A 24,452-nucleotide genomic window follows, 5' to 3' on the forward strand; every position below is an offset into this window, starting at 1 on the left:
TGTTGGCAGGATCAGTGCTATGACTAATGGTATCACTGTACATACAGTGTTTCATGAACTGTCACTTTTTTCTTTATCCTTTAAAAATGTCAAACTGAAGATGTCTAACAAACATGTAAATAATGCAAACTGAAAACTAAATTATCAACACTTTAAAGCAGCATTAATCTCACAGAACATGTTTGGCATCTTTATGTCCTATGTTGCCATTGGGCAACTAGAAAGATCTATTAAAATAATACTAAAGTACTAGTCCTTGAGGACTACATAGCATAATTCTGTAAGTACAAGAAATTACTCAAGAAAGAGAATCTAAAGAAGCATGCTAAAATACCAAAATACTTCTAAAAAGACAAGGATACAGACTGATGACAAACTTTCCTTAGTCAACTTTTTATTAAAATTGAGCTATTTTTACATATTTAAAATACTTTATATCAAAATTACACAATATTTATGAAAAAAATTGTATGCAAATGCATAAAAATATGTAAAATCAGAGCTAAGCAATATAAAGCAATATATAGCATGTTTCAAAATGTATTTCAGGACTAGAATACCTGAGTGTACAATGAGCTGGTTTCTTGCATTTCACTGATTTTAACAGGTAAATTTAATAATATATCTGATCTCATATAAAGCACTTTGGTTGGGAGAAACTGCATGGAAAAGGCAGAGATCAAGCAAAAATATTTCTCAAGGCCTGTCTTCAGAATCTTCATCCACATGAAGATCCACTGTTTGAGATGCTAGGAAGGACTCCCACGTAGCAAGGCACTGAAAAAACCAAAGACATACATGTGAGTGCAGCAGAGAGATTTCTGTGAACTGTTAGCCAAGGAGAAAGAGAATGAAAAAAATAGCAGAATACACACACATTGTCACAAGCTGCTTTTGTAGGATCATGGTAAGAGCAAAATACGGTTTCCTAGGCAGCTCAAAATGCAAAACGTTAGCTAACATGCTGAGTGAGCTGTAAAGGTCAATTTTACATAATGACAGGCACACACTGTGAGCACTGTAATTGTATGTTGTAGCATGGAAGATGCTATCATTAATTATGCTCTTCTTTAATCTCTTCCTTTAGTTACAGGCAAAGATCTCTTCCAAATAGAAAGCACATTGTCGGGCACTGTTCTCTTGTAATCTCTGTGGATTCCTAATGTATACCAAATTTTCCTTCCAAGTTAAATTAAACCTTTTTTTTTTTTTCCAAATAAGGAGAGAATTCATTTTCCCCCAGAGTAATGGGAAAGAAATAGAACCAGAAAGACAGAGGCTGGGAGTAGGGAAATTGTTATCCTTAAGTGGTATTTCTCAGCTTATGGAAAAATGTATTTACAATTGTAAAAACTATTTTTTTTATCTGAAGCATCCTGCAGGCAATAAAATGAAAAAAAACAGAAAACCAACAAAACCCCCCAATTACTTTGGTTCAATTTAGCTTAAATGAGTCTTGGCAGATTGGCATGCCATTCTAAATCAGAAATTATTGTTGAGAGCCATGGCAAGGCTGTCACAAGGTAACCTGCAGTGAGTTGATGCTTGTACCCAAAGCACCAGGTTTCTACTATTTCAAGTCTGTCAGTAGAACAGGACAGGCAAATTGCTGCAGTAATTTCCTTGTTCTGATGCTATTGAAAAAAAGCCCTTGAAATGGAAATGTTCTTAAAAAAATTTGACTTATACATTCATACCTATTGTTCTTGACAATGCAGCTGATTTACTACTTCCTCTACACAGTTTTTTTCCATGAAGAATCTTTATTATGCACCATAAATAAGTCTATTGAAATTTCCCAGGAAATATATATTAAAACCTGGACAGCACACTCCATTTACCTGAACTTTGAATTAAATCAGTACCCTGAAGACAGTGTTATTTCCTAACTGAAATCTTTTGTCAACAACTATTCAAGCCACAGCAACCTGCTAAGCCCAGCTCATGGAAGCACCTTGTATCCATCTGTCATTGCTTAGGAGACATGAAAATGACCCTGCTTGAACTTGCAGCCACCTAACTCCATTAGACATTTCTTGTGAATGACTTCCAAACTCTGCCATGAAATATGGAGATTTAATCATTCTACACTGAAGAGCCAGGTCCTGGTATAACTGCATGTCTGTGTGTAAGCAGATGAGTGGGAGGATCTGATAATGTTAAATATAAGCTTGAAGAGAAAAACAAAGAATACAAACAGGATGACTGGAGCTGGGGGAATCCATGATGATTCAAGGATACAAAACCAGGGATACCCAGAAAATTAAAGGTGACAAAAGTAATAAGAAAAAGAAAAAAAAAAAAAGCAGTAGCTTTGTCTCTAAAGACATAAGAAAGTAGAACAAGTGGGTCTTCAGGAAAAGGAGAGCAGTTAAAACCCCAAGCCAACTGAACTAAAAGATCACAAAGAATAAGCATGAGCTTACTATTGCACGGGTTTTTGGCTATTATCAGGCACGAGATCATTCCTGCTATTCACATTTAAATTCATGGATACCATGAATTTACTGCCCCAGTCTTTCTCTTCAGATCTTGCTGACAAAAGCCCCAAGTAACTTCTGCTGCTCTTGCACACAACAACATTATGCTACTGTTCAGAGTGTATCTAAGGTCTGAATTACTGTGAAAAGAGAGGACTAACAGGATAAGATTCATGTGGAAATCTGCTTTCTTCATTGACTTTTTGGAGAAATGTTATTTAGAAATGGTACACCAGGGAGAAACAGTGACGATACTGCCAGCCTGAACAGTGAAATACAAGTGTTGAAAACTGACTTCTGATTTAGAAGGCCTTTTTGACCTTTTGTATAAAGCCTTAAAGTTTGATCATTAGATTCTCCCCTACTTCACTGTGGCATCTGAGTCTGTCTGAGAGGCTTGAGCTGGAATGTGGCCTCTTGGTTTTGAAATGTCAGTGAGGCAGCTACTAGCAATGTGTCTTCACTGTGGCTCTCAAATTCCTCAATTTCTGTTTGTTAGAGCCCAGCCTGGATCACCATCCTAGAAAGCTGCAAGGCACAGCTGTTTTTCAAAGCTTTTTCTAGGTGTGGTACAAGAAAACATCACTTTTTCTTGAAGAGTCTTTCATTGGAAATGACAGATTTTTTTTCTGAACCACAGTTTAACTGAATTACCACATAAGTCCAAGTTCTGTTATTCCATAATTTCAATAATGTGAATTAAAATACATGTATTGTCATTGGCTGCAATGTAAAAAAGGCTTTGTGTTATCTTTGCAACACTGAGCCAAGCTGCACATGTTAAAATGCAATAATAATACATTGCTTGACCAGATAGATATGATCTACTCAAGTCTGTCCAGACAAAGATGCAAAGCATTTTTTTCACACAAGTTATTCAGCTTATAATTTATCCCTCTTTATGGAACCAAAACACATTTTTAAAAATGTAAGAGCAATGGTGGCTCATTTCACTGTCAGACATCACAGTGCTCCTACAGCTGACAAATTTTATAATTAACCACACCAAAACAAAACTAGATCCCTGTGCCTTAGGGCCAAGCTTTTCACATTGTGAAGCATGAACTTCATAAACAACATTTTGTTAGTGATGTATACTTCAACATTATTACCAAATGATTTTACTCCATTCTCCTGGGAGGTTGAAAATGGAGATCAAAACAGAGGATCAGCCAGTTTTCACAAAGGAGACAGAAATGAAAAAAACTCCAGAAAATCCAAACAGAGGAAATTAAATGTGTTTGCACAGGATTGAAATTCATAATCCAATTACTCGTAAAAGCCCAATGGAAAACATAAAAAAAGCCTAAATACACAAAATGAAATAGCAAGAACTTAAATAAGGCTACTTTACCTGAAATATTCTGATTACTACTGGAGGACACATATCTATTCTGCAACATCATTCTTAGAAAAAGCAGCAAAAAGTTTTTCATATAGTATAATTGCATATATAATGAAAAAGGAGATATAAAATTTGAATATGTAGTAAGGATGCTAGCAGAAGCAGTGTGTCACATGCCATGTGTGTTTCTGTTCCAGTTCCCAGTTATCCATGGCTGATACCTTAAAACCAGCAATTATGATGGAATTTTTTGGAGTAGAATCTGAAAATGAAGTCTTGTTTGTGTGTGAAAGTATTTTCATTATTTCTGTGTGCAGGGGAACAAAAACTAGACCACACAGAAATAGTAATTCTCACTCCAAAAAAATCTTCCTGAAATTATTTAAAAAAAAAATTTAAAGGCTGAAGTGAATGAGGATTCGAAGATGGATCTGCCTTTGAAGCAACAGGGACAAAGAGGCTCAGATAGGGGAGCTTTTGAAAATCTCATGAAGTTTGGTAGCTGAACTCCCAGGCATGGCTAAGGTAGGATGTGATCAACACACAGGAGCAGCCAACTTTCTGCTACACGACCAAATGACTGCTTAAATGCATCACTACAGAGGCCTATAGGGCAAATAAAAAATCTCATCTATTTTTCTGTAGCTTTTACAAGACTGAGAGGTTCATAAGGGCTTTGGAGTTAGAGGGAAGTTGCTGTAATGGGGAACAAGTATTGCTTTGCCCTAATGAATCTTTTGGATCCATTTATGCCTGTACAACAAATTGTGCTTGAAACACTTAAGAAAATCAGGAAATTATTTATTTTTTTGAAAAATAGTAAGATGTGCCAATACTAACAAGAATCTGACTATATCAAAGGTAACTAATTATCTGATTAAGATGCGGGGATTAATTACCCATGCAATAAATAAAATCAAATTATATGCCTTAAAACAAAGGTTCATCCATGCTCAAGAGAAAACAAATTCTTTCAATGCCAAAACTATCATCCCATTTTAGGAAAAACCACCAATCTGTCTGCATTTCCTGGAGTACCCAACAAGCAGTGGAAACCCAAACTCTGGTATATTTGCTGGATTTGCAATCTATAACTAGTCTTTGGGTTGGACTGTAACCTAGCCACTTATTCTGGTGGTTTTCCTAAAAATAATAGGTTGCCAAAATTCATTGGCTGCATATGTACTAGCTATACTAAACACATGAGAAAAAAAAAGAAAAATTTAGCACATGTTGAATTGCTTCTATTCTTTGAAGCCAGAGTTCAACAGGGCCCGGTTTGGTTCTGCTAGTCTGCAGCAGCAACACTTCAAACCTGCCAGCTAAGTAACACTGCCAGCACCACCACTAACTCTGCATCCTGCTTTGGATTTAGTGATGCTCCATCTTTAGAATATCTATTTCTAAATTTAACAAAATATTCATGGTGACACTCAGTTTCTCAGATGAAAGCTCCACCCTGTGGACAGTTTGTGATTCCAGCTGCTTGGCAGATACCTCTTCTGGACTAAGCTGTCAGACCATGGTGTCATCCCTAAGACCTCATGAAAAGGAACAAAATAAATGGCGTGGTGTTAACACATGCTGAATCAATGCCATTTATTTCAGAAATAGAAGTAAATTGATGAACTTTTAAAAACTAAAACCTTTTCATTTTGTTTCAGAAAATCCTCCTTATTCTAGCAACGCATTTACTGTCACTGTAAGTACAATATTATTTTGGATTTAAGACTTTGTGGAATACAGAGAGACTTAAGGATGTTTTCAACTCTTTTCCAGAGCAAAGGAAGTACAGAACTGTATGAAGCACTGAGACCAGCTACAGGAATACCAAATGATTGGTCAGTCACGGTAATTCTTGTCTCCTAAATGATTTTAAATATATTATAACAAACCTTGCACATTATCAATTGAAAGCTTTCATTTTCACAGTCCTGCACAGGAGCACCCTGTAAATCTGCAACACTGGGATTTTATTCATGTCTTTGTTACCACAGTATTGAGAGACACAAAACAGCTGTAGAAACAAAGGAACACTTCCTATTCAAGTTTAATAAATGCAGATAGCCAGTGAACTGGAAGACTACAGGAATAACTTCTAAATTGTAAATCTGGAGAAACATAATTACAGGTAACACTTTGGAGTAACATTTAATTCATGTGAACATTAATTCAGCTTAAGGAAGAGATACTCTTTTGTGCTAGCTAAGTGATGCTTGACAAGTTGACAGCAGAATCCTTAGGAGGCAACTACAATTAAGCCAAAACCCAAACAAATGTAAGGTCATATTCTTTGCCCATTGTGACAAAGATGAAATAATATTTTGGAAATTCTTTGACACGCTGCTGTGTTGTGTTTGACCACACTGGCTTGGGTTTATAGTTTTGAAGGGCTGCATTCTGTACTGCATCAGCCATCAGAAAGTACAAGATGCCTGTCTCTCAGTACTTTGTGGTTCCCAAAATCTAAGGGCTGCAGAGAATCACTGTGAACAGAAATGTCTCCTTTAGTTGTGTGCCTGGTAAATGCACTCAGCAAGGGAAGTAATGAGAAGCACAGTGAAATGCTGGTGTAGAAAAGAGAATGGGACACTGCTCGTGGAGAGGCACAGACAGTTTAACTGAGGGTAGGGGGAAGTTGTGGAAAGGATGAGAAGCAGGTAGTGACTAAGTTAGAAAGCAGGAGATGATTTCTTATAGGAGCTGGACAGAAGAACTGGGTGACTGAATCACATTCATAGCATCCATGGTGCCTGGGAAAATGCACAGATCATGCTTTGGGGAAGAGAAAAGGCAGGAAATAACATGTGGGATGTTACAGCAAGAAAAGGCTTAGTAAGCATCAAATGGTGCATCAAAAGTCTGAATGAGTAACTTCAGACATGTGAAAGAATGCTAATTAAGCAAGTAATAACTGAACAAGTGAAAAACACTGTAACAGACACTGTGTTTGTGCACATGAGTTTAATGAGTCAGACTCTAACTATTACATTTAAGGCTGGATTCTCTTTCCTACTGAAAGCATAAAAACAATATTCCCCTTCTCAGGTTTCTGAGATTCCCGTCCTGAAGTTTCAGTCCCAGACAGCAGGAGCAGATGCCAGAACTGCTTTTCCTGCTGCTTTCTGAAGTATACACTCTTGTAGTTTAAATACACAGGCCTCTGACAGTAATCAGTAATCACTTCTCTAATAATTAACCACCACTGTTAACCACGGGTCTCAAATAAACAAATTTTAGGTGAAAACTCCCAATCAAAATATTAACTTCATCAAGTTCTTTTGAATATCATGATTGTGATGGTGATTTTCTGATAAAACAAGAAAGAGATTGGTAAGCTCTTACTTTGCAAACAAGGAGTGATAGAGTTAGCACAATTATTACTTATTATTGCAACTGCTGTAGTAAGATAAGGTGCTTTTTCTAAAATGTAGATCTACAAAGATGTAACAGCAAAACCACTCAATGAAGATTTCATTATTCAAGAAAAGCACCAATAAAAGATTGTGCCTCAGTATAAACCAACTTGTCTGGTATTTCAGAGGCTATTTAAGAACCTCTGGCGGTTACAGAGAGAGCTGAATAATTTTCTACAGTTTGTGGCTTAAGAACAGTAATTTAATGTACAATATGTGCTTTAGTGCTCTGGATTAAACTTCTAATTCAGCAAAACAACATTTCTAGACAGGAAAAAGAACCAAATAATTATTTTTATATTTTAGTTAATCATTCACAAAGAAAATATTCTAATATATTCAGCATTGTTTTAACATACATATTGCTGCTATAGAAGTCAGAGACCATCAATAAACGAAGACAATGTAAGAGGATGCCAAAAGCTTGCTGCCTGATTTCTGAAAATATTTTGATCTTAATATGTAACAACAGATTGTCAATGTCCATGCATCTCACAGACTGCATGTTAATTAATTAGACTTGATAATCAAGAGCTCTGTCTTTTCAATTATGTTTTAACAAAATGATTTGTAAAATCAGAGCACTGCCATTGGCTAATGTGCAATCCATAAAAGGCTCAGACTACAGGACTGAAGTTACACATACCAAAATATATCTGTGAAAATGACTAATTTATGATTAATATATAGCTCAGTGCATTCCATTTTTTCCCCCAAAAGTAAGGAGAAATTATTTTAAAACCTTCAAGACATGTGGGATATTTTCAAAATGCGCATTTCAATCAACATGGTGTTCCCCATGAGGAAACTTCACAGAATGCTTAATGTATTTTGTTATATGTTTTCAAATTCTCCTTCCTAGCATATATTCTTGGAAATTCTTACCAAGAATATTACCTGAGGCGTTTGAGCTGAAAATAAAAATCTGATGGAATCACACTTAAATGTTTTCCTCATACAGGTCTGAGCCTTTCAGAGGGCTTCTTCTGAAATGCAGCAAAATGTTTCCAAACTGAAATATAGCAGCTGACACTGAACCAAAAATCATGTTCCAAGTTGTTGTGGTTAGTAAAACAAGAGTGCCCTCTGTCGATGATGAACTCAGGATCAACGACTTGGGCACAATAAAATATATTCTGCTTGAAATCTGTCAAATCAAGCATAACTGCCCCACTATTCCCACAGAAACTGATTCCAAAGTTATCAAATATTTGAACTAAAATGGAAAAATTCCTCTTTACCATGGACTTCTTCACTGAAATAATAAAAAAATAACATTTTTGTGAGAAAGAGTTTTACCTCTTCATAGTAACGGAGATTATTCTCAGCCACATTTGTGAATGTTGATCTCATATCCCACTGCATGTTCTGCTTCCATCTGTCCCAATCCGCTTTCAGAGCATTATTGGCACGTTCAACTTTGTCTTCAAGTTTCCCAATCTCTTCTGAGAACTAAATATTAATTTTAAACATTAAAAAATATTAGGAAAATCACCATTTCCAAAATTATTTAAACCAATTGACTGTAGTGGAGATGAAGAGAACTGCAGAACCAAGGCTAGTATTTAACTTAGCAAAAAAAGTCTTTTCCCAGGGATAAATTTAAAATTAATTCTTAATTAATAACTCACTACAATTTTTGAAATATTAATAAGAGAAAATATAGATCAGAATGAAAGTATTACTGGAGATATATTTTATTACTGAGAGAATTACAGACTCTGGCACCTCTTTACTAGCACTTGATATTAATGCATTAAAACAGAAATATATAGAGGGCTTTACCGAAGCAGAATCAATTGTACAAATTAGATTTGGCGAGGAAAACTGAGAAAATCCTGTCAGAATCTTTGATAACAGGAGAAAACAGAATGGGGAGAAGACAGCAGAAATCAAAATCACAAGCTTTCTGATTTCTTGCCTGTCACATTACCATCTTTTCTTGTGGAACTGTGTGTGACCATATGAGGGAAAAAGAAATACAGAAGCAGAGAAAGAAATTAAATGAAAGGACTTCTACAGAGAAGAAACTCTTTCACAGCAATCCAGGACCCAAAACTTTGAGGGCTACTCTTCAGACATTACTTGCTTCTCATTACTGTAGATGCACAAGCTGACTTGCCAGCTAATGGGAGTAAGTGGACAGCAGCCCTGTCTTTAATGAGTAATTTGGTTACCTATTGTCATTTACTCATCAGCTGCGTCTGTTCTGGCTGGCACCAGGTCACAGAACATCTCCTGTCACATCTCCTGTGGCTACAGTGCAAAATCCCCTGCTGGGACTGCAGGGCCACTGTCTGCAGCAGGAGGGAAGGCAGGCACAAACACCACCAAAATAAGGAACATCAAGCAGGAAAACTCATGGATGGATTGCTTCCATTGCAACTCAGGTTCATACATTTCTTCTTCATCCTTATATTCTGCCATAAAGCAAATTGTTTCCTCCTCATACCACACCCGTGTGAAGTTGGATAGCTGCTTTTACTTTCTGCAGAGCTAGTGTTTTCATTGATAGGAAGTTCAGGATTCCAGGACTAACTTCCAGGATTTTAAAGGAATGCTTATGCTCCTGGTAGAACACAGAAACCTCAGAACTCAGAGCAAGACATGGAAAGCCTGGGTGCAGAGCCTCAGCTTGGACCATGCAGGGGAGAACAGTGATCGAGCGCAACAGCAGTGATGCTGCCATCAGACACAAACTGAATCATCAAACACTGCCTGAAAGGGTCACAGAACCTGGATCCCATTCTGCTCTTAAAGAAGCCAAGAACTCCTTAGCTAGTAAAACTGAAAATTTCACCTGAATCAATGTTATCCACAGTCAATAACAAACATTTTTAGTTAGATTTGATTTCCACACTGATTTTCTTTGCCACACTTCTAGGTTAATGACATACTGGTCATTAATGAGGAAGAAAATGAAAAAAAAAAATTTTCTACTTTACTGAAAAGCCCAAGTTTAGTAATCTGGCCAAACCACTAATCAAGCTACAGACTATTAACACTGCATTCAAAATGAAAAGGCTAATCCAAAGCTTAAATGTGGGGGGATTACCTTTAAAGGAATTACAGACAACTGGATTTGGTATTTTGACTGTGTTCCATGCTAACTGCCTTTCCTTCAAATACCAAAAAATGAATGTGCACAGAATACTGAAAATGATGACATTTTAAAGATGATTTAGAGCAGGAAAGGCAGTTGAATCCATTCTCTGCTTTTGCAAAAAAAAAGTTCCTATGTAGGAATACACTACTCTACACACATAAAGAACTTCTCTGACTTAGAAGTCCTGGCTGCAGCTTCCCCTTACCTTGGTCTTTACCACTTTACAACTTTAAGTTATTTTACAGTTTGTTTTTGTCTAACCTTTTCTAGGAACTACAAACTTCTTCTATACTGCAGTCAGAACATGACATGGACAGGCAGACTGTTACACAACTCTGCCTGGATATGCAGTTTAAACATCCCACTCCAAAGCCCCAAAGAAATCACATGTTGTATTAAGCAGGGGTTGGACTTAGGGTCTAAAGGCAGCATTATGCCACATGTCACCATGTCAAGTAGACACGTTCAAGGTCTACTTCTTCAAAACTGAAAAAACCCAGCAATGCTACTCTCTTTAGCTGCCATGACAGCAGAAATTGAAGAAGAATGGTTTGGAGTTAACTAAAACATCTAGTTTTTGTTAAGTCCAAACCAAACCACACCTGGCGTGTTCCTCATTTACAAGGTGTAAATTGTTACAATTGATCCTGCAAATTAAACAGGATTCTGAATCCATTTTCTTACAAGGATCTCACTGAGGCAAGGTGAGAAATGAAATCTCCCACCACAGCACTAATCAGCCAGGGACCAGAGCTCAGGAAGGTGGGAGCCAGGCATTGCTAGGGCAGAGTGCTGCAGACATGGACTGTGTGACTGTAGCCAAGGAGACATGGCCCAATGGACAAATTACATGGTGACAGTATTTTACACCATCTCACTAAGCAAAATAGCACAAATTTCTAGCTGCTATGTGAATTAATCCTACAGCTTGGTGATACTAACCCCTTTTTAGCCTGGAGTTAAAACACAAAATATATTCAGAATGTAACAGATTCAGCATTTCATCTCTTTACTACTCAGTTTCAAGCCTGAACACTAGAATCCTTAAGTTGGCATTTAATGCTTATCTTGCTTTGTCAGAGGACATTAATACCAGCCTTTTTTTCAGTAATATTATCAGCCCTAGTGGCAAGACTAAAACCATTAAAAATGCCCAAACCATAGAGGGATACACCAGCATTGCTGTGTAACCTTCAGGATGGAGTGAGGGAATCATGGAGCAGCATATTCCACTATCTTTTCAGCCACAGCTCTGGAGGTAAGAAATGTCTGGTTAAGCAGGAGGGTACCGAAGTTGGGCACACTCTCTCTGTCAGAGCCTGCATCCAAAATCACAGTCTTCAAACCACCCATACCCTGAATAACAGCCTCCTTTGTGGACCAAATTTGGGAGTAGAAACCAAGGTTCTGGCTTTTGTAGCAGCATCAGCAGCAGCTGGTTTCTAACACAGCTAAAGAAAACATTTTTTCCCAGCTGATTAGACTAATGTCCCATAAGGTTTAATTTGCAATTTCAGCCTATTTCGTCTGCACTGACCTTAGGGATGTTTTACATTCTTCTGCTGTACAACCTTGTATTTGTTAAATCATTTAATGTTTGCCACGACCAATGCTAAATATCTCACAGCCTTTTATCAGCTCTAATGACAGTCTGAGACTTCTTATCTGTAGTGGAAATGTACTTCAAATGAGATTAGGGTTCATGCCACTCATTGTCAGCAAAATTTCTGGCTACTAGATTGCACTGACAAGTTCAATCTGACATCTATGAGATCATTAGAAGCTACAGGAGGTCTGCATAGGAATAGATATGTACAAATATACCCAAACTTGGTGTCTGAGACCTGTTCCAACAACATACTTGTGTTATGATCACCTTTATAAGAAATAAGTCCTATTAGAAGTGGTAGAAAATATTTCAACACATAATAAAAATGAAAACATATTAAAAAAATGACCAAGAAAATAGTTAAGTCACTTGAATAGTTAAAAATAGCAGTACACCATTCTCTGTTGCCAAACTATTCTTACTAGAAAAAGGCTTCAGCTTCTAATTAAGAAAAAGTCTTCAGGATACAGCTGCCACTCAATTAGAGAACACAGGATTTTATTATCAGATTAGACTAACAGACATCTGTTTTACTGCTCTTCTGAGACTGCAAGAAGAACCAGACTCTCAAAAACAGGATTTTCTGAAATCAGTAAGAAATAGAGGGGTTGGAAAGATAAAGCAAAGATCTGAACACCTGGGGAATCAGTGTCCAAAGCCTTTACCAAACTGTAAATGCAGATATGGAAACATACACACAGTGAAAAAAATAAGTTGGGGCAGACTGATTTCAAAATCCTCCTGGAAGCACGTACAACCATCTCATGATGGAGTAAACCATTGTCAATATCAAATCAACATGGTATGATCAGTACTATGCTAAAATAAAGATATCCCTTTTTTATTTGTAACAGTTCAGGAAAAGGGAGTGCATGCCCACTGTCTGAGAGGTCCATCAGATTATAACAGGAAATGCATCCTGAAAAGAGAGCACATCCTGCCAGGCTATGGTGTCTTTTCTGCAGTAAACAACAACGAGTCTGGCTGCTAAACAAGCTGTATGGAGCTGAATTCATCTCTGAGTGCACCTGCCATGGCTATCCAACTCCCAGCCTAGGGGGCTTCTCCAACTCACCATCCTCTGAGCATTTTATAAGAGCTTCAGGCTTTAAACTAAGAAAAAAGGACAGGAGAAATAGCAAATAAAGTAGAAAAACAAAAACAAATTACAGAACACAAAATTTCTGCTTCAGGAAAAAAAAAACCCAAAACCAGAGATATTTACTTAATGTCCCACTGCATTACACAGAGGCAAATTGTTGTATAATATACCATAGCCATTGCAGATATCAGAGTTCAGCAATATATTCTTATTTATTCATCTCAGTGCCAAAAAAATCAAATGAAAATATGCATTTAAAGTGCCAAAAAGTATCTAAGCAGCTCATCTTTACATGGAAACTAATTAGAATAAGCCCAGTAAAAAGTATCTGGAATGTTTAAGATTTTCTCCTTTGATGTACTAAAATGGTATTAGTAATTCTTACATATTATTTACACTGTATAACACTTGGTGTTAATACTGTGCTAAAAGGAAATTATTTAGACTGGAGAGTTTAACTATCAAAAATTTTTAAAATGCCAATTCTCATCCCAGAGGTTGTTTTTATTTGGCTGCTGAGCCTTGCTGGTGGTTTTGGGGATGCCTGCCCAGTTGGAGTCTGACTTCACTGGAATGAATGAAAGTTTCATATTGGAAGAAAAAAAATATCCCTGGGCCCAACTAGAAAAACCAAAAACCTGTAAGAACAGAACATTTTACTTTAAATAAGTTTAATGAACAGTTTTGCTGATTCTAATCTCCTCCTCTACCTCTCCTACATCAATGAAGCAGCAGCTATGAGAGCACTGCAGCAACTGTTTCTTTCTTTTAACTGCAAAAATGAGCCGTGGTCAGGCCTGTGTTGACAAAGGCCAGTGGTTGCCCACCATGACCAGCAGCCCAGCTACTCAGTGCAGCTTCTTGCTGGTGATGGCCTTTGCCAGGCACGAGAGCTGCCAGAGTGGGGACAGCCCCCAGTGCCAGCCCCTGGCCTCAGAGGACAGCGTCCTTCTGCGCCTCCCTGCTGCTACAACACGGCCTGGAAGAGGCCAGCCTTCTGAAAACACTTACCAGATCCTTCTCTGTCTTTTTATTGGCTAAAGCATCAACTTTGGAATCCAGCTCGCCTTGAATTTGGTCTCTCCTTTTCAAAACACCCTTAGTAGGGAAGGAAAAAAAAAATAAAGAAGTAAACTGCACCAAATTTTAGCTCTTTCAGGAAACAATCAAACAAGTTGGCTATTTGATAAACAAGACCACAGAATGATACCATTTAATAATTTAGAAATGATACAAGTTTTATCAAAAAAAAAACCCCAAACTTAAAATAATGAAGACTTATTTTTCCATACCTGTATTTTATCTTACAGGTTTTTCAATAATCTTACTAAATCCAAAATCAGTGCCACAAGAATCTGCCATACACAATATCACTGCCAGCTGTATAAGCAGAACTGCTACAGGAGTTTACTTGGTATCAACTTAACTTACAATATATTCATTTAAAAACAGCAACATGAGTTTACCAAATCTCATGAACAGAAGTATCTTCTTTGAGTAAAATTTATAAAATAAAGCAGAATGACTAGAAATAGTATACAAGCCATTATTGAAATTGTGACTTTAACCTTTAATATTATTTTGTAAGTGCCAAATATGGATCTGGCAAATCAGAAAAAAATATCAGAAAAATCAGTTAAAATTATCACAGGAATGAAAGCTTTTCTACCATTAACATATGTGCTTATTTTCAGAATACATAATTTTTACCTTTTTTGAAACTATCTTATCAGGTATTGGGTTTTTAGCATAATGTCAAAAAATAATTAGAAAGGGGAAGCAATATTACTCATTAAGCTACAAAACATGAACAGCATTTCCAATGCTCATTTGCTCTGAGACCTTGATGAAGCCTTACAAATGTCTCTTTGCCTTAGCTTCCTCATCTGTAAAAGCATACTCAGGTATGCTTTTCTTGCAGAAGTGTTGCAAGGCCTTAGTATTTTTGAAAAAATCAGAAGCAGGACATATATAATTACAAATCTCAAAACCTTCTTTTACATTACCTTGCCACAACTGGTTTTACTGCTTCTTCTGTAGAGATGTTCAGTATTCACCTCTAGCATAGGGCATGTTGAAACAGCACAGGGCACAAGCAGCTCTACCTTCTCTAGCTCTCTTTTTGACTGAGTTCTCTCTGAAATTTTGGCACTTTATCAAACATGATAGAATAATTTAAGAGCTTAATTTTCAAGTAATTTTGCAATGTTTCTTTTTGAACAGGTAATCACTATAAAAACCTAGTAAATCTGACTTTGGGTTTTTCTGAGCAATAGATCAGCAATATAGATGAATACTCATCAATACCTTGGAATCTTTTGGTTAGATAAATACAGAAAATGTTTATCTGGAAGCACAGAAGCAAAAAAACCCAAACTGTCTGGAATAGCTTTTCTTCATAAAGAAAAGCTATTTCTCTTTTTTCCTATTTCTTTTGCCTCTTTTAAAGCTTTTAATGATAGCTTGGCAACATTTATCACACATACACTTTAAATTACAAGACAAAACCAATTAACATTAAGGTGCTACATCAACAAGTGCCAAGTTCTAATTGCAAACAAAGGCACTATCCTTTTAAAACATATTATTATACTTCTGCAGGTTTTTTGTACAATACTTAATGGTATCTTGCCACAAAACACACAAATAATTTTATGTGGACCCATAACTAATTAACGCTGTAATTTGTACCCTGAGGGACAGCAGATTTGTTCTGTGGGTCAGTTAGGAAGGGGTTGGTCCAGATGTAAATATTTTAGTTATGAATCCAACTCTTTTCCTAGTTACAGGCTGGACTTTCAACACTGGAAAATACAAGGATTGTATTGTATTGATCACACCTTGTTCTGCACATTTGCAAGTGATCTTGGCAGCACTGCACCAAGGTCCCTGTGATGAGGGGTTAAACACACCTCTGAACGGCTTACTAGTGGGTGACTTCCATAGAGTATTTTGGGTATTTTATTTTAATGGCTAGCATTTCCCTGGGGAAGTAAGCAGTAAGTAAAATAAAATTCCATGGTGAATGAAGGGAAAGGAACAGTTGTGGAATAGGAATGATCTACTGAAGGAAGACTTCTCCCCTCGACAGGACCTCATGGCAGCCTAATACTATGTTGCAAGTGCTGCATCAAGAAAGCTACAAGCAGAAAAATTATGCAGTGGGCAAAAGTAAGGTGTGCAGGAAGCGCTAGGTAATCATCCTGGGGCTTGCCCCGAGAAATCTTTCTGTGCTCTGCACAAAGCAGAATGCCTGAGAAAGGGTGAGGGTGAGCCAGGCTGCAAAATAGAAGGCAATGGGTAGGCAGCATCTCCTCAGTAGCATAAAGACTACAATTGCTTTTGGGTAACATAGAAATTCTGAAAAATAAGATTGGAAGTGGGGGAGAAGATGACCTGCTAGGACAGTAATCTCTTCAGATCTTTAAGCAAAGCAGTACCTACCTCCATCTACCAGAAAAAAATGAGGACTGTGAGATATAGGACATTTTTGTATGGCCCCTTTTTCTGTGAAGCTTGTTTTAAAGACAGCAGTCATTGCAGTAGGAATTCCTAACTCTCAGTAGCTAAGCCTTACTGAGAAATTGGCAATACCCTGCAGAGAGCCACCAAAGGCTCAGTTAACTTGGGTCTTGCTCTATCTATGGACTGTAAGACTCATGCAGCCCCTACCCAGAAACCACTACAGCAGGAGCTGGGTTCCCAGCAGTAACACAACAGATTCTGCAGCTGGCATTGCTCAAAACCTAGACAAAGAGGGGTTTGTACACATGTTCTGCTTTCTGTAGGCAGCAAAGTGGGAATTATGACACACTGAATTCAGTTGCTTTATTATGCTGATTATCCACCAGCACTGACTGTATCAACTCTGGAGTCTGATTTTTTACATCCTCTCCAAGTGTAAGCAAAATACATACATAAAGGGAACTGAGAGCAGTAGCTTATGGCAAAGACTAACACATGCTTATATAATGGTGCAGGGACTGGAAGTCCCCAGCTGTTCAGGAAAAAGAAAACATACTTAGGAAGAGCTCCTAGAAAGGGAAAAACCTCTCCACTCCTTTTCCCACACACAATCTGTTACTCAATGAGTTCATATTTTGGCAGTGTCAGGGAAGGTCTTTCTCAACTGCTGTTCCCAAACCCTCACTGCTACAATGCAGAGCTCACCGAAGATGACAAAACTAGATATCCTAGCACAGTTACCCATGGCTGCCTGCCAGGCAAAACTATCAGACTCTTCTTATTTGGAAGGAGCACCTCTTGCCTGATTAGCAAGAGAAACAGGACCAATCAGATTCTCAATAATGGACAGGTATCATATGCCGTGTATGCTTTGTACTGAGTAAATACAGGGACATTTTCATCAGCTACAAATTCTCTCCTGGACGTGGTCACTGGCCTAAGTCAAATTTTATACTGAGCCATCAGGAGTCCTTCAGGAAAGCTTACCATGAGAATGTCACTGTAGAGGACGTACTCATGCAGCATGGGCAGCAGGTGCTCTGAGAGCCCTGCCATCCTCCTCTCCGTGGCCCTGCAGCAGCGCTCGATGCAGCCGGCCAGGCCCTTCAGGGAGTCGCCTATGGCCTCCTCCGACGCCGACCACAGCGTGTGGATGGGGCCGTACTCCTTCATCTCACTGCAGTAGTCTTAAAAGGAACAGATACACCTATTACTCTTCATTCATAGAGATCTAAGGGGTACTAAGTGCAACTTCATATTTACTGTGAACCAAGTAAGAGACTGACACTAATTTTCAATTTGCTCAAATGACCAAGATAAGTAAACTCCAGTTCACTGTTAATGAATAAACTAATCAATTAATGTATTGTATTTAAGTAGCTTTGAGAAATTTATCAGCCAAAGTGCCCCACACATTTCACAATGACACACATAGTCAGGCAGACCTGAAGAGCTGCATTCAGACACCAATGACCTGCATTACCTTACCCTGTCTTCAAAAAGAGCAACAGGAGCCACGGCAGCTGGTCTGACTTGATGACTTCTACTGCCCTGAATTCCTCTGCTTCTTGGTAACAGTAATGTTCCACATACAGTCTCAGTTATTGAAACTAGAAGCTTTGTTATGTCCCAAAAGCTTCAGAAGAAGCACTGAAGTTCACGCCTGCTCAACAGGTATCTCCTTCAGTAGTTTTTATTAATTTAAATACAGAGATATCTTAATAATTACTTCTCTTATGTAGAAGACATAAGAGAAGTAATTTTCTAGACCAAGTTATAATCCATAAACAGAGAAGGCCCACAAATCACTGTGCCATTTGGTAGAGCTAAACATGGGCAAGTTGCAGTTCACAGGAGGAGAGACTGTGAACACATTGGTCATGCACTGAAAATGCAATTTTGTCACTAGTAGATTTATAATGAAGAAATGTCCTAAGAGACAAGAAAGCAGTTGTGTGGCATAAAGAGTGTAATGTTTATTTTGAGATTATTTGGACAAAAAAAACCCTCTATGGAAGATGTAATCAGGAACCCCATGTTAAGGTACCACAAGCAGGAATTCTCTGTATCACAGCTATCAACAATTCCTATTCACAACAGTGTAGCCCCGCACACAAGTGTTCTGACAAGTGTTGTTTGGAAAATCTAGAAAGAAGATATAACCTACCAATTTGGGAGCATGTCAAAATTCTTAAGCTTTCCCAAGAAATATTTTGGCACTGATACCTTGAACCTACAGAGCTCGGACAGCTACTTTCACTGGAGGAACAATGTCAATTGTTCTCTCCAGTGAAAGAGTTCCTACTCTTTTCACCAACGTGTATTTTTCTTTTATAACACCCTTTCACTGAGGACACACTGAGATCTTCAGTGAGGACACACTGAGATCTGGTATTGCACAAGAAAGCTACAGGACTCAGTTATTAACACAATGCAGCTCTTTAATTTATATTATATAGAGAAGTAAATACTTTAAGTGCTGCCCAGTGGAAATTCTACTGAGCAGGCATTGTCTGAGATCAGGATCATCTCAGAATCTCAGGAAAGTCAGTAACTTAGCATTCCAACTAGATGTGTGAACTGCTCTTACTTTAGGAAAAAATTCAGATTAACCCATCCTTCTTGAGAAAACTCTAGTAGGCACAGCTTACCATGACAGAAATTATCGCCAACAGTAAAGCTATTAAAAAATTAAAATCTACTTTGTCAATGGAAAAAAGGTGCAGAACAAAACTAAACAAAGTTTAGAGACCTAGAATCAAGACAGCCTCATGTCACCATAAGATTGCACAGAAAACTGTACATTGCCTTGAAAGTTAAAAACCAAAGGTCATGCAGCTTTCCAAAAAGCACATGTTAAAATATTCTTCTAAGTAGCTGAATGACATGTTAAAACTCTTCATATTAAAAAATTATTCAAACTTGAATGTCTGTCAAAAACATGACCAGAAAGAAAAACACAATAAAAACATCTCCCTTTTTCCTGGAAAGAGTATTTTGCCTGCCACAATGAAAACTAATTTACTTTTAAATGTCTTAAATCAGTAAAACAGATACATGTTTTCTACTTACCCCTTTCTTCCTTGTAAATCCTATGAGCTATTTTATCTAGTAAGTTTATTTTCTGACTAAATGTTTCCATGTAATTGTTCATTTCTGTAAACATTTCAGGACGATTTTTAACTGCTCCTCTTACTGAGGATGCTACAGCTCTGACAGTCTGTCCCATCCTGCTCAGCAAACCAGGACCTTGCTTCTTGTGGGAGGAGAGTTCCTAAAGACAGAACAAGCTCTCTTTACTCCAGGTACTTTTGTTAATTCTCTGAAAATTATAAATAAAAGCGTGCTTTTTCTTTTTTTAAAAAAACCAAAACTACATACATAAAGCTCTGTCTTTTTAGTGTATAAATCTTATCATTACTAGACTAGTGTCAGAACCATCCCTGTCTTGTGCATGTATTATTAGCTAAGCCTTTCTGAGCAAACACAAGCATGCCATGTGTGACAGTGTCACAAGAATGGCTGAAGATGGCAGAGAACCTTCACCCCTGTGCTCCTCAGGGTGAGTTAGCCAGTTTGCAATTTAGCTTTTTGAACAGGAAAGCAGAGATAATGATTGAAGAAATAAGTCTTTGAGAAAAGCAGGCAATGCTCCTACTGGAGGAAGTAATCCATCTATTTTTTTAACTTTTTTAATACATTGCTAGAATAACATTTGCTGAAATTCAGAAGCAGGCTTTTCTGAGTACAAAACTCCTATTTGCAAATGGACACAATTTTGCAACAATGCAACAGGAAAATCCTGTATTTTTCTTTTATGAGATTAGTAAAATTTAAAAAAAAGAAAGAAAAGACATTGCCATGCCAAAACAACAATTAATTAATACCACTGTTTTACTCATAATCTTGGAAACTTATTTGTGTTTAAAAATATGCAGAGTTGAAATACTATGAATTTTCTACAAAAATCCAAAATGCAGTAACAAAATCAACTTTGGATGGTACAGCACCATTTATGGTCATGATTGTCAAAACCACAGAACCACATGATTACCAAAACCAACAGAAAAGGTTATCTGAGGTTATGAATATTCCACAAATCCCTGCCTGCTTCTGCCACTTCTGTAAAAAGCCATGGGATGACACTGCTGAATACTGAACCAGGGAGGCTCCTGATATACCCTACTAACATAACATGTGGCTTCACGTAACTGTAAATAACAACAAAGTCATTTTACCCAGGCTTGAGCAGTAAGAAAAATTTTGAAGTCCTCATTAAAAGTTAAAGTTGGATGATCCGCAATACGGTTCAAAAATTTATGTAAAGCTTTTCTTCGAGTCTCAATGAATTCATCACTAAATCGTTCCACCATTCCCCTCATTATGAATTTTTCAGGCAATGGCTAAGGAAACAAAAAGAAGAAATATATTGTATAAATTGCATAATGTTTGGAGTATTATAACAGGTCTTCTGCTTACTAAAAAACATAGGCATACCTTGTAAAATCCACTATGCAACAATCCAAAAGCTATATAAAGTTATTGTATTCAACTAAGGTATACCATTTTTTCATGTAATATACAGTGCAGAAGAACACAAGTACAACTAGGAAAGGACATAAATTACTGCAAATTAACCTAAGAAATACCTTTATGTGATTTTTGTCACATATATATAAAGCTAAGGAAAATAGGTTGGCTTAATATTTGTGAAATTTCAGAAGCTGAAGAAAGACCTCAAACATCTCTATATAAAACTGGAGCCATCTTATAAACAAAGAAAAATAACTTAAGTTTTAGCAAACAAACAGGAATGATCAGTGTTGGATGTGCTTCTTCAAGTTTGCTCTTCAACCAAAGGAAATCCTGGTATCGTCTTCGGACTTCATATTCACTGGAGTCAAATTCACCACGGGTTGTCTGAAAACCAAAGGCAGAAAAAACAGGCTTAGGTTAGAATACCAGAAAAAAAAAGTTTTAGATTTTGGAGAAAACTGAGTACTTGAGGGAATGCATACATTCTATTTGGTCTCTGCTACTGGTTTGCTGTTATGTTAAAGAACAATGATCAACTCCTTGAAGAGTTAATACACCATATTTCAGCAAGAAATCAAAGTTCTATTGGGGAAAAAAAAAAAAGCACTAAGCTGCACTTTGGGCAGTGACATATAATGGTTATCTTACCACAATATTTCCAAATTATTGCAATAATTACTTTACTGTGGCATTTTTCTTTCAGCAATCACAGTTATGTTTGTTACTCTGGGCACTTCTCTTAAAGTGATTAGTAATCTACAAGTGAGGAAAGTCCATTTTATAGCACTCTGAACAAAGCCCAAAGAGCTGACACACCTCCTTGTGACATTACTCAATAATCCCCACATTCAAAACATGAAAACTTCAGCATATCACAGCAATAACACTTCCTGCATTGCTTAATGGATTCTGCAGCCTATCATTGATTCCAGTTTTGAAGCCCCCTGTTAGAATTTGCCATCAAACATTTAATGCCTACAAAAAATGCTTATAACAGATTAAAAAATTGTCAGATCCTGAGATTGATTTTACCACTGCTCTGTTTTCTGGAGGCAAGCCACAAAGAGCCCATGTTTTCATTTACATGTGCTTTTCAGCATTCTTTGTTGCACAGAAATTTATAACGCAATGCAAGTAAATTCTAAAAACCTCAGAAGATGCTTGATAATCCAAACATTTTTGAGGGCTGAATAAAAATTTTTCAAGGTGTGTGGGAGGAATGCTATTACTTTTATCATCAACAACCAGCACTCCAAATTAAATATGATAAGAAAGGATAGAAGAGATAAAAAAAGCAAGACCAATGCAACTTACAGCCCCTTCATACTTGCCTGAAGAAAAAAATGTTCTTTCGTCTACAGAAAGAGGCATAAAGTGAAAATTATTGCTAGCAACATAACAAAGATAGCTCTCTTCCTACTCATTAAATATTTTATGAGGAATTGATATATCTTATTTAAAGATGAATAATTTCCATTTGAAAATATGCTTTTAAATGAATATTTTAAAAAGAACTCAAAGTAAAATAAATTAACAGTGCAATTCTCAAAATGGAGCCAGCAGAATATTTACTGGTAATCTCAGAAGATCTGTCTGGTCTCACAAGGCTGACTTTCTTCCTTATTTTCTGTACATAAGTTGCATTCAGGACAACTAAAAATACACTTAATTGTTTTCTAACACTACTTTTTCATTAGAGAATTGTGGCAGTTCCCTCAGAAATCACGTGCAACTGCACATGGGAAGCAAACACCATGTGTTAATGGATGCAATTAGAAAGAATGGAACTGAAAGACTGTTGGAGGTAATGTTTATGCAAAATGTAAGACTGGTAGCCTGTAAGTTATCCAAAAGTCATCAATACTTGTGCTAATACAGTGTCTTCAAAGTGGCTCAGTCCTTTGGCTGTTTCCTGCTCCTGCTGAAATCACAACAGAAAATGTTATTGCCTCACAGCACTCATTTTGCCATTGAAGAATTATTAACTACTTTCTCAACATAAAGAATCTAAGTACGTGTGTATACAGACTCACACTGAATTTTTCCATTACATAGCACAGGTTTCATGCAGTTTTAGTTGTCTATAATTCCTGGCAAAATTAAAGTTTAAATTTAGCAATAGGCCAGAGAATGGTGTGCAAGAAGAGTGAAAATGCCAGTTGTTATCAAAGCAAGCCATTAAACCACAAATAGATACTCACCTTTGTGACTACTCTGTATGTGATAAATGTTTCAATGGCTGTAATGTGGCTTTCGGGATCATCCACTGTAATGAAGAGATCTCTTAATTCTGGCCCATCTTCAAATTTATACTGGTTTATCATTGATGAGGGGGATATTGGCACTGAAGGACTGAATGAGTTTACCTCAGTCAGAGATGTATCCTACAGATAAGACATGAGGACATCCATATCAGTAATCTTTGTATACAAACACGTCTCTGATGCTAAAATGGCAAGCTTTAAAATAATCTGATAGAACAGATACAACTCAGAGCAAATGAATTATGTAGTACATAGCAAATCTGGTATCCTTTTCAGTATTTGCTTTGGTGAGGATGTAAGAAATGAGATTTATTCTAAAATGGATGAAAGATCAAAATACTACCATTTGAGAAAATGTTATGCATAGGTAGAAAGAGTACTTGCCTATGAATAGTAAAATTAGTTATGAACCAAGCACCCATTAATTGTGTAGGGTACTTACCAGTTTTATTAAAATTGTTAGAAGCCAATTATTGAGGACTTATGATGTTTGAATTATCTCTTATTACCTGAACAGGATGGATAAAAAAATTATGATTCAAAAAAACAAGGCAAAATCCAAATCAGAATTTTTACTGGAAGTGGATATTTCAGTTGCATTTATTTAAAATAATATTTGAAATGGAAAACAATTAAAATACATAAATTATTTTTTTTCTTGAGGAAAACAGTAAGTAAGGATGCAGTACAAATTTGCTGCTTAATTGCTAAAAAAAAAAGTCAAACCACTGTTTTGCTGAAGTGAAAAACCTCTTTTTGATACCATTGACCACTTCCACACAACTCAATAAGAATATGTCCCCATAGCAGCTGCTTCTGCTAGTGCATTCAGTGGTGTTCACTCAACTGCTGAGAAACAAGGTGGAAACTGGAAATGGGCCAGAAATCTCATTTTCTTCCTCAGATACAAGTCTGGGTGAAATCTACTAATCTAAAATCTTGAGGGATACAGTCACCATGAAAAGAAATTGAATTCACTAACTTCATAAAAGAGTATAACAAATTAATAAATCATTAGAGATAATAACAGAAATTGAAACAAATCATATTTTAAATATCAAATACTGTATATGGCTTTTTTAATATACGCAATACAAAGAATTCTCTTTGTAACAAACTTTAATCTATT

General features: G+C 36.8%; 1 protein-coding gene across 1 annotated transcript in view; it reads right to left on the reverse strand.

Moving 5' to 3' along the window:
• Nucleotides 1-377: 377 nt before the first annotated feature.
• The window catches only part of SNX7 (sorting nexin 7), a 28,987-nt gene continuing 4,912 nt past the window's right edge, over nt 378-24,452 (reverse strand). Inside the window, exons 2-9 of the mRNA XM_063165646.1 lie at nt 23,261-23,443; nt 21,333-21,443; nt 20,762-20,926; nt 19,596-19,797; nt 17,511-17,710; nt 14,070-14,156; nt 8,541-8,693; nt 378-777 (exon numbers count right to left, since the gene is read on the reverse strand). Coding sequence (XP_063021716.1) covers nt 697-777; nt 8,541-8,693; nt 14,070-14,156; nt 17,511-17,710; nt 19,596-19,797; nt 20,762-20,926; nt 21,333-21,443; nt 23,261-23,443 — 1,182 coding nt within the window. The 3' untranslated portion in view covers nt 378-696. The remainder of the gene's footprint in view (nt 778-8,540; nt 8,694-14,069; nt 14,157-17,510; nt 17,711-19,595; nt 19,798-20,761; nt 20,927-21,332; nt 21,444-23,260; nt 23,444-24,452) is intronic.

This window comes from Melospiza melodia, chromosome 11, assembly GCF_035770615.1.
Source record: "Melospiza melodia melodia isolate bMelMel2 chromosome 11, bMelMel2.pri, whole genome shotgun sequence".
Taxonomy (NCBI): domain Eukaryota; kingdom Metazoa; phylum Chordata; class Aves; order Passeriformes; family Passerellidae; genus Melospiza; species Melospiza melodia.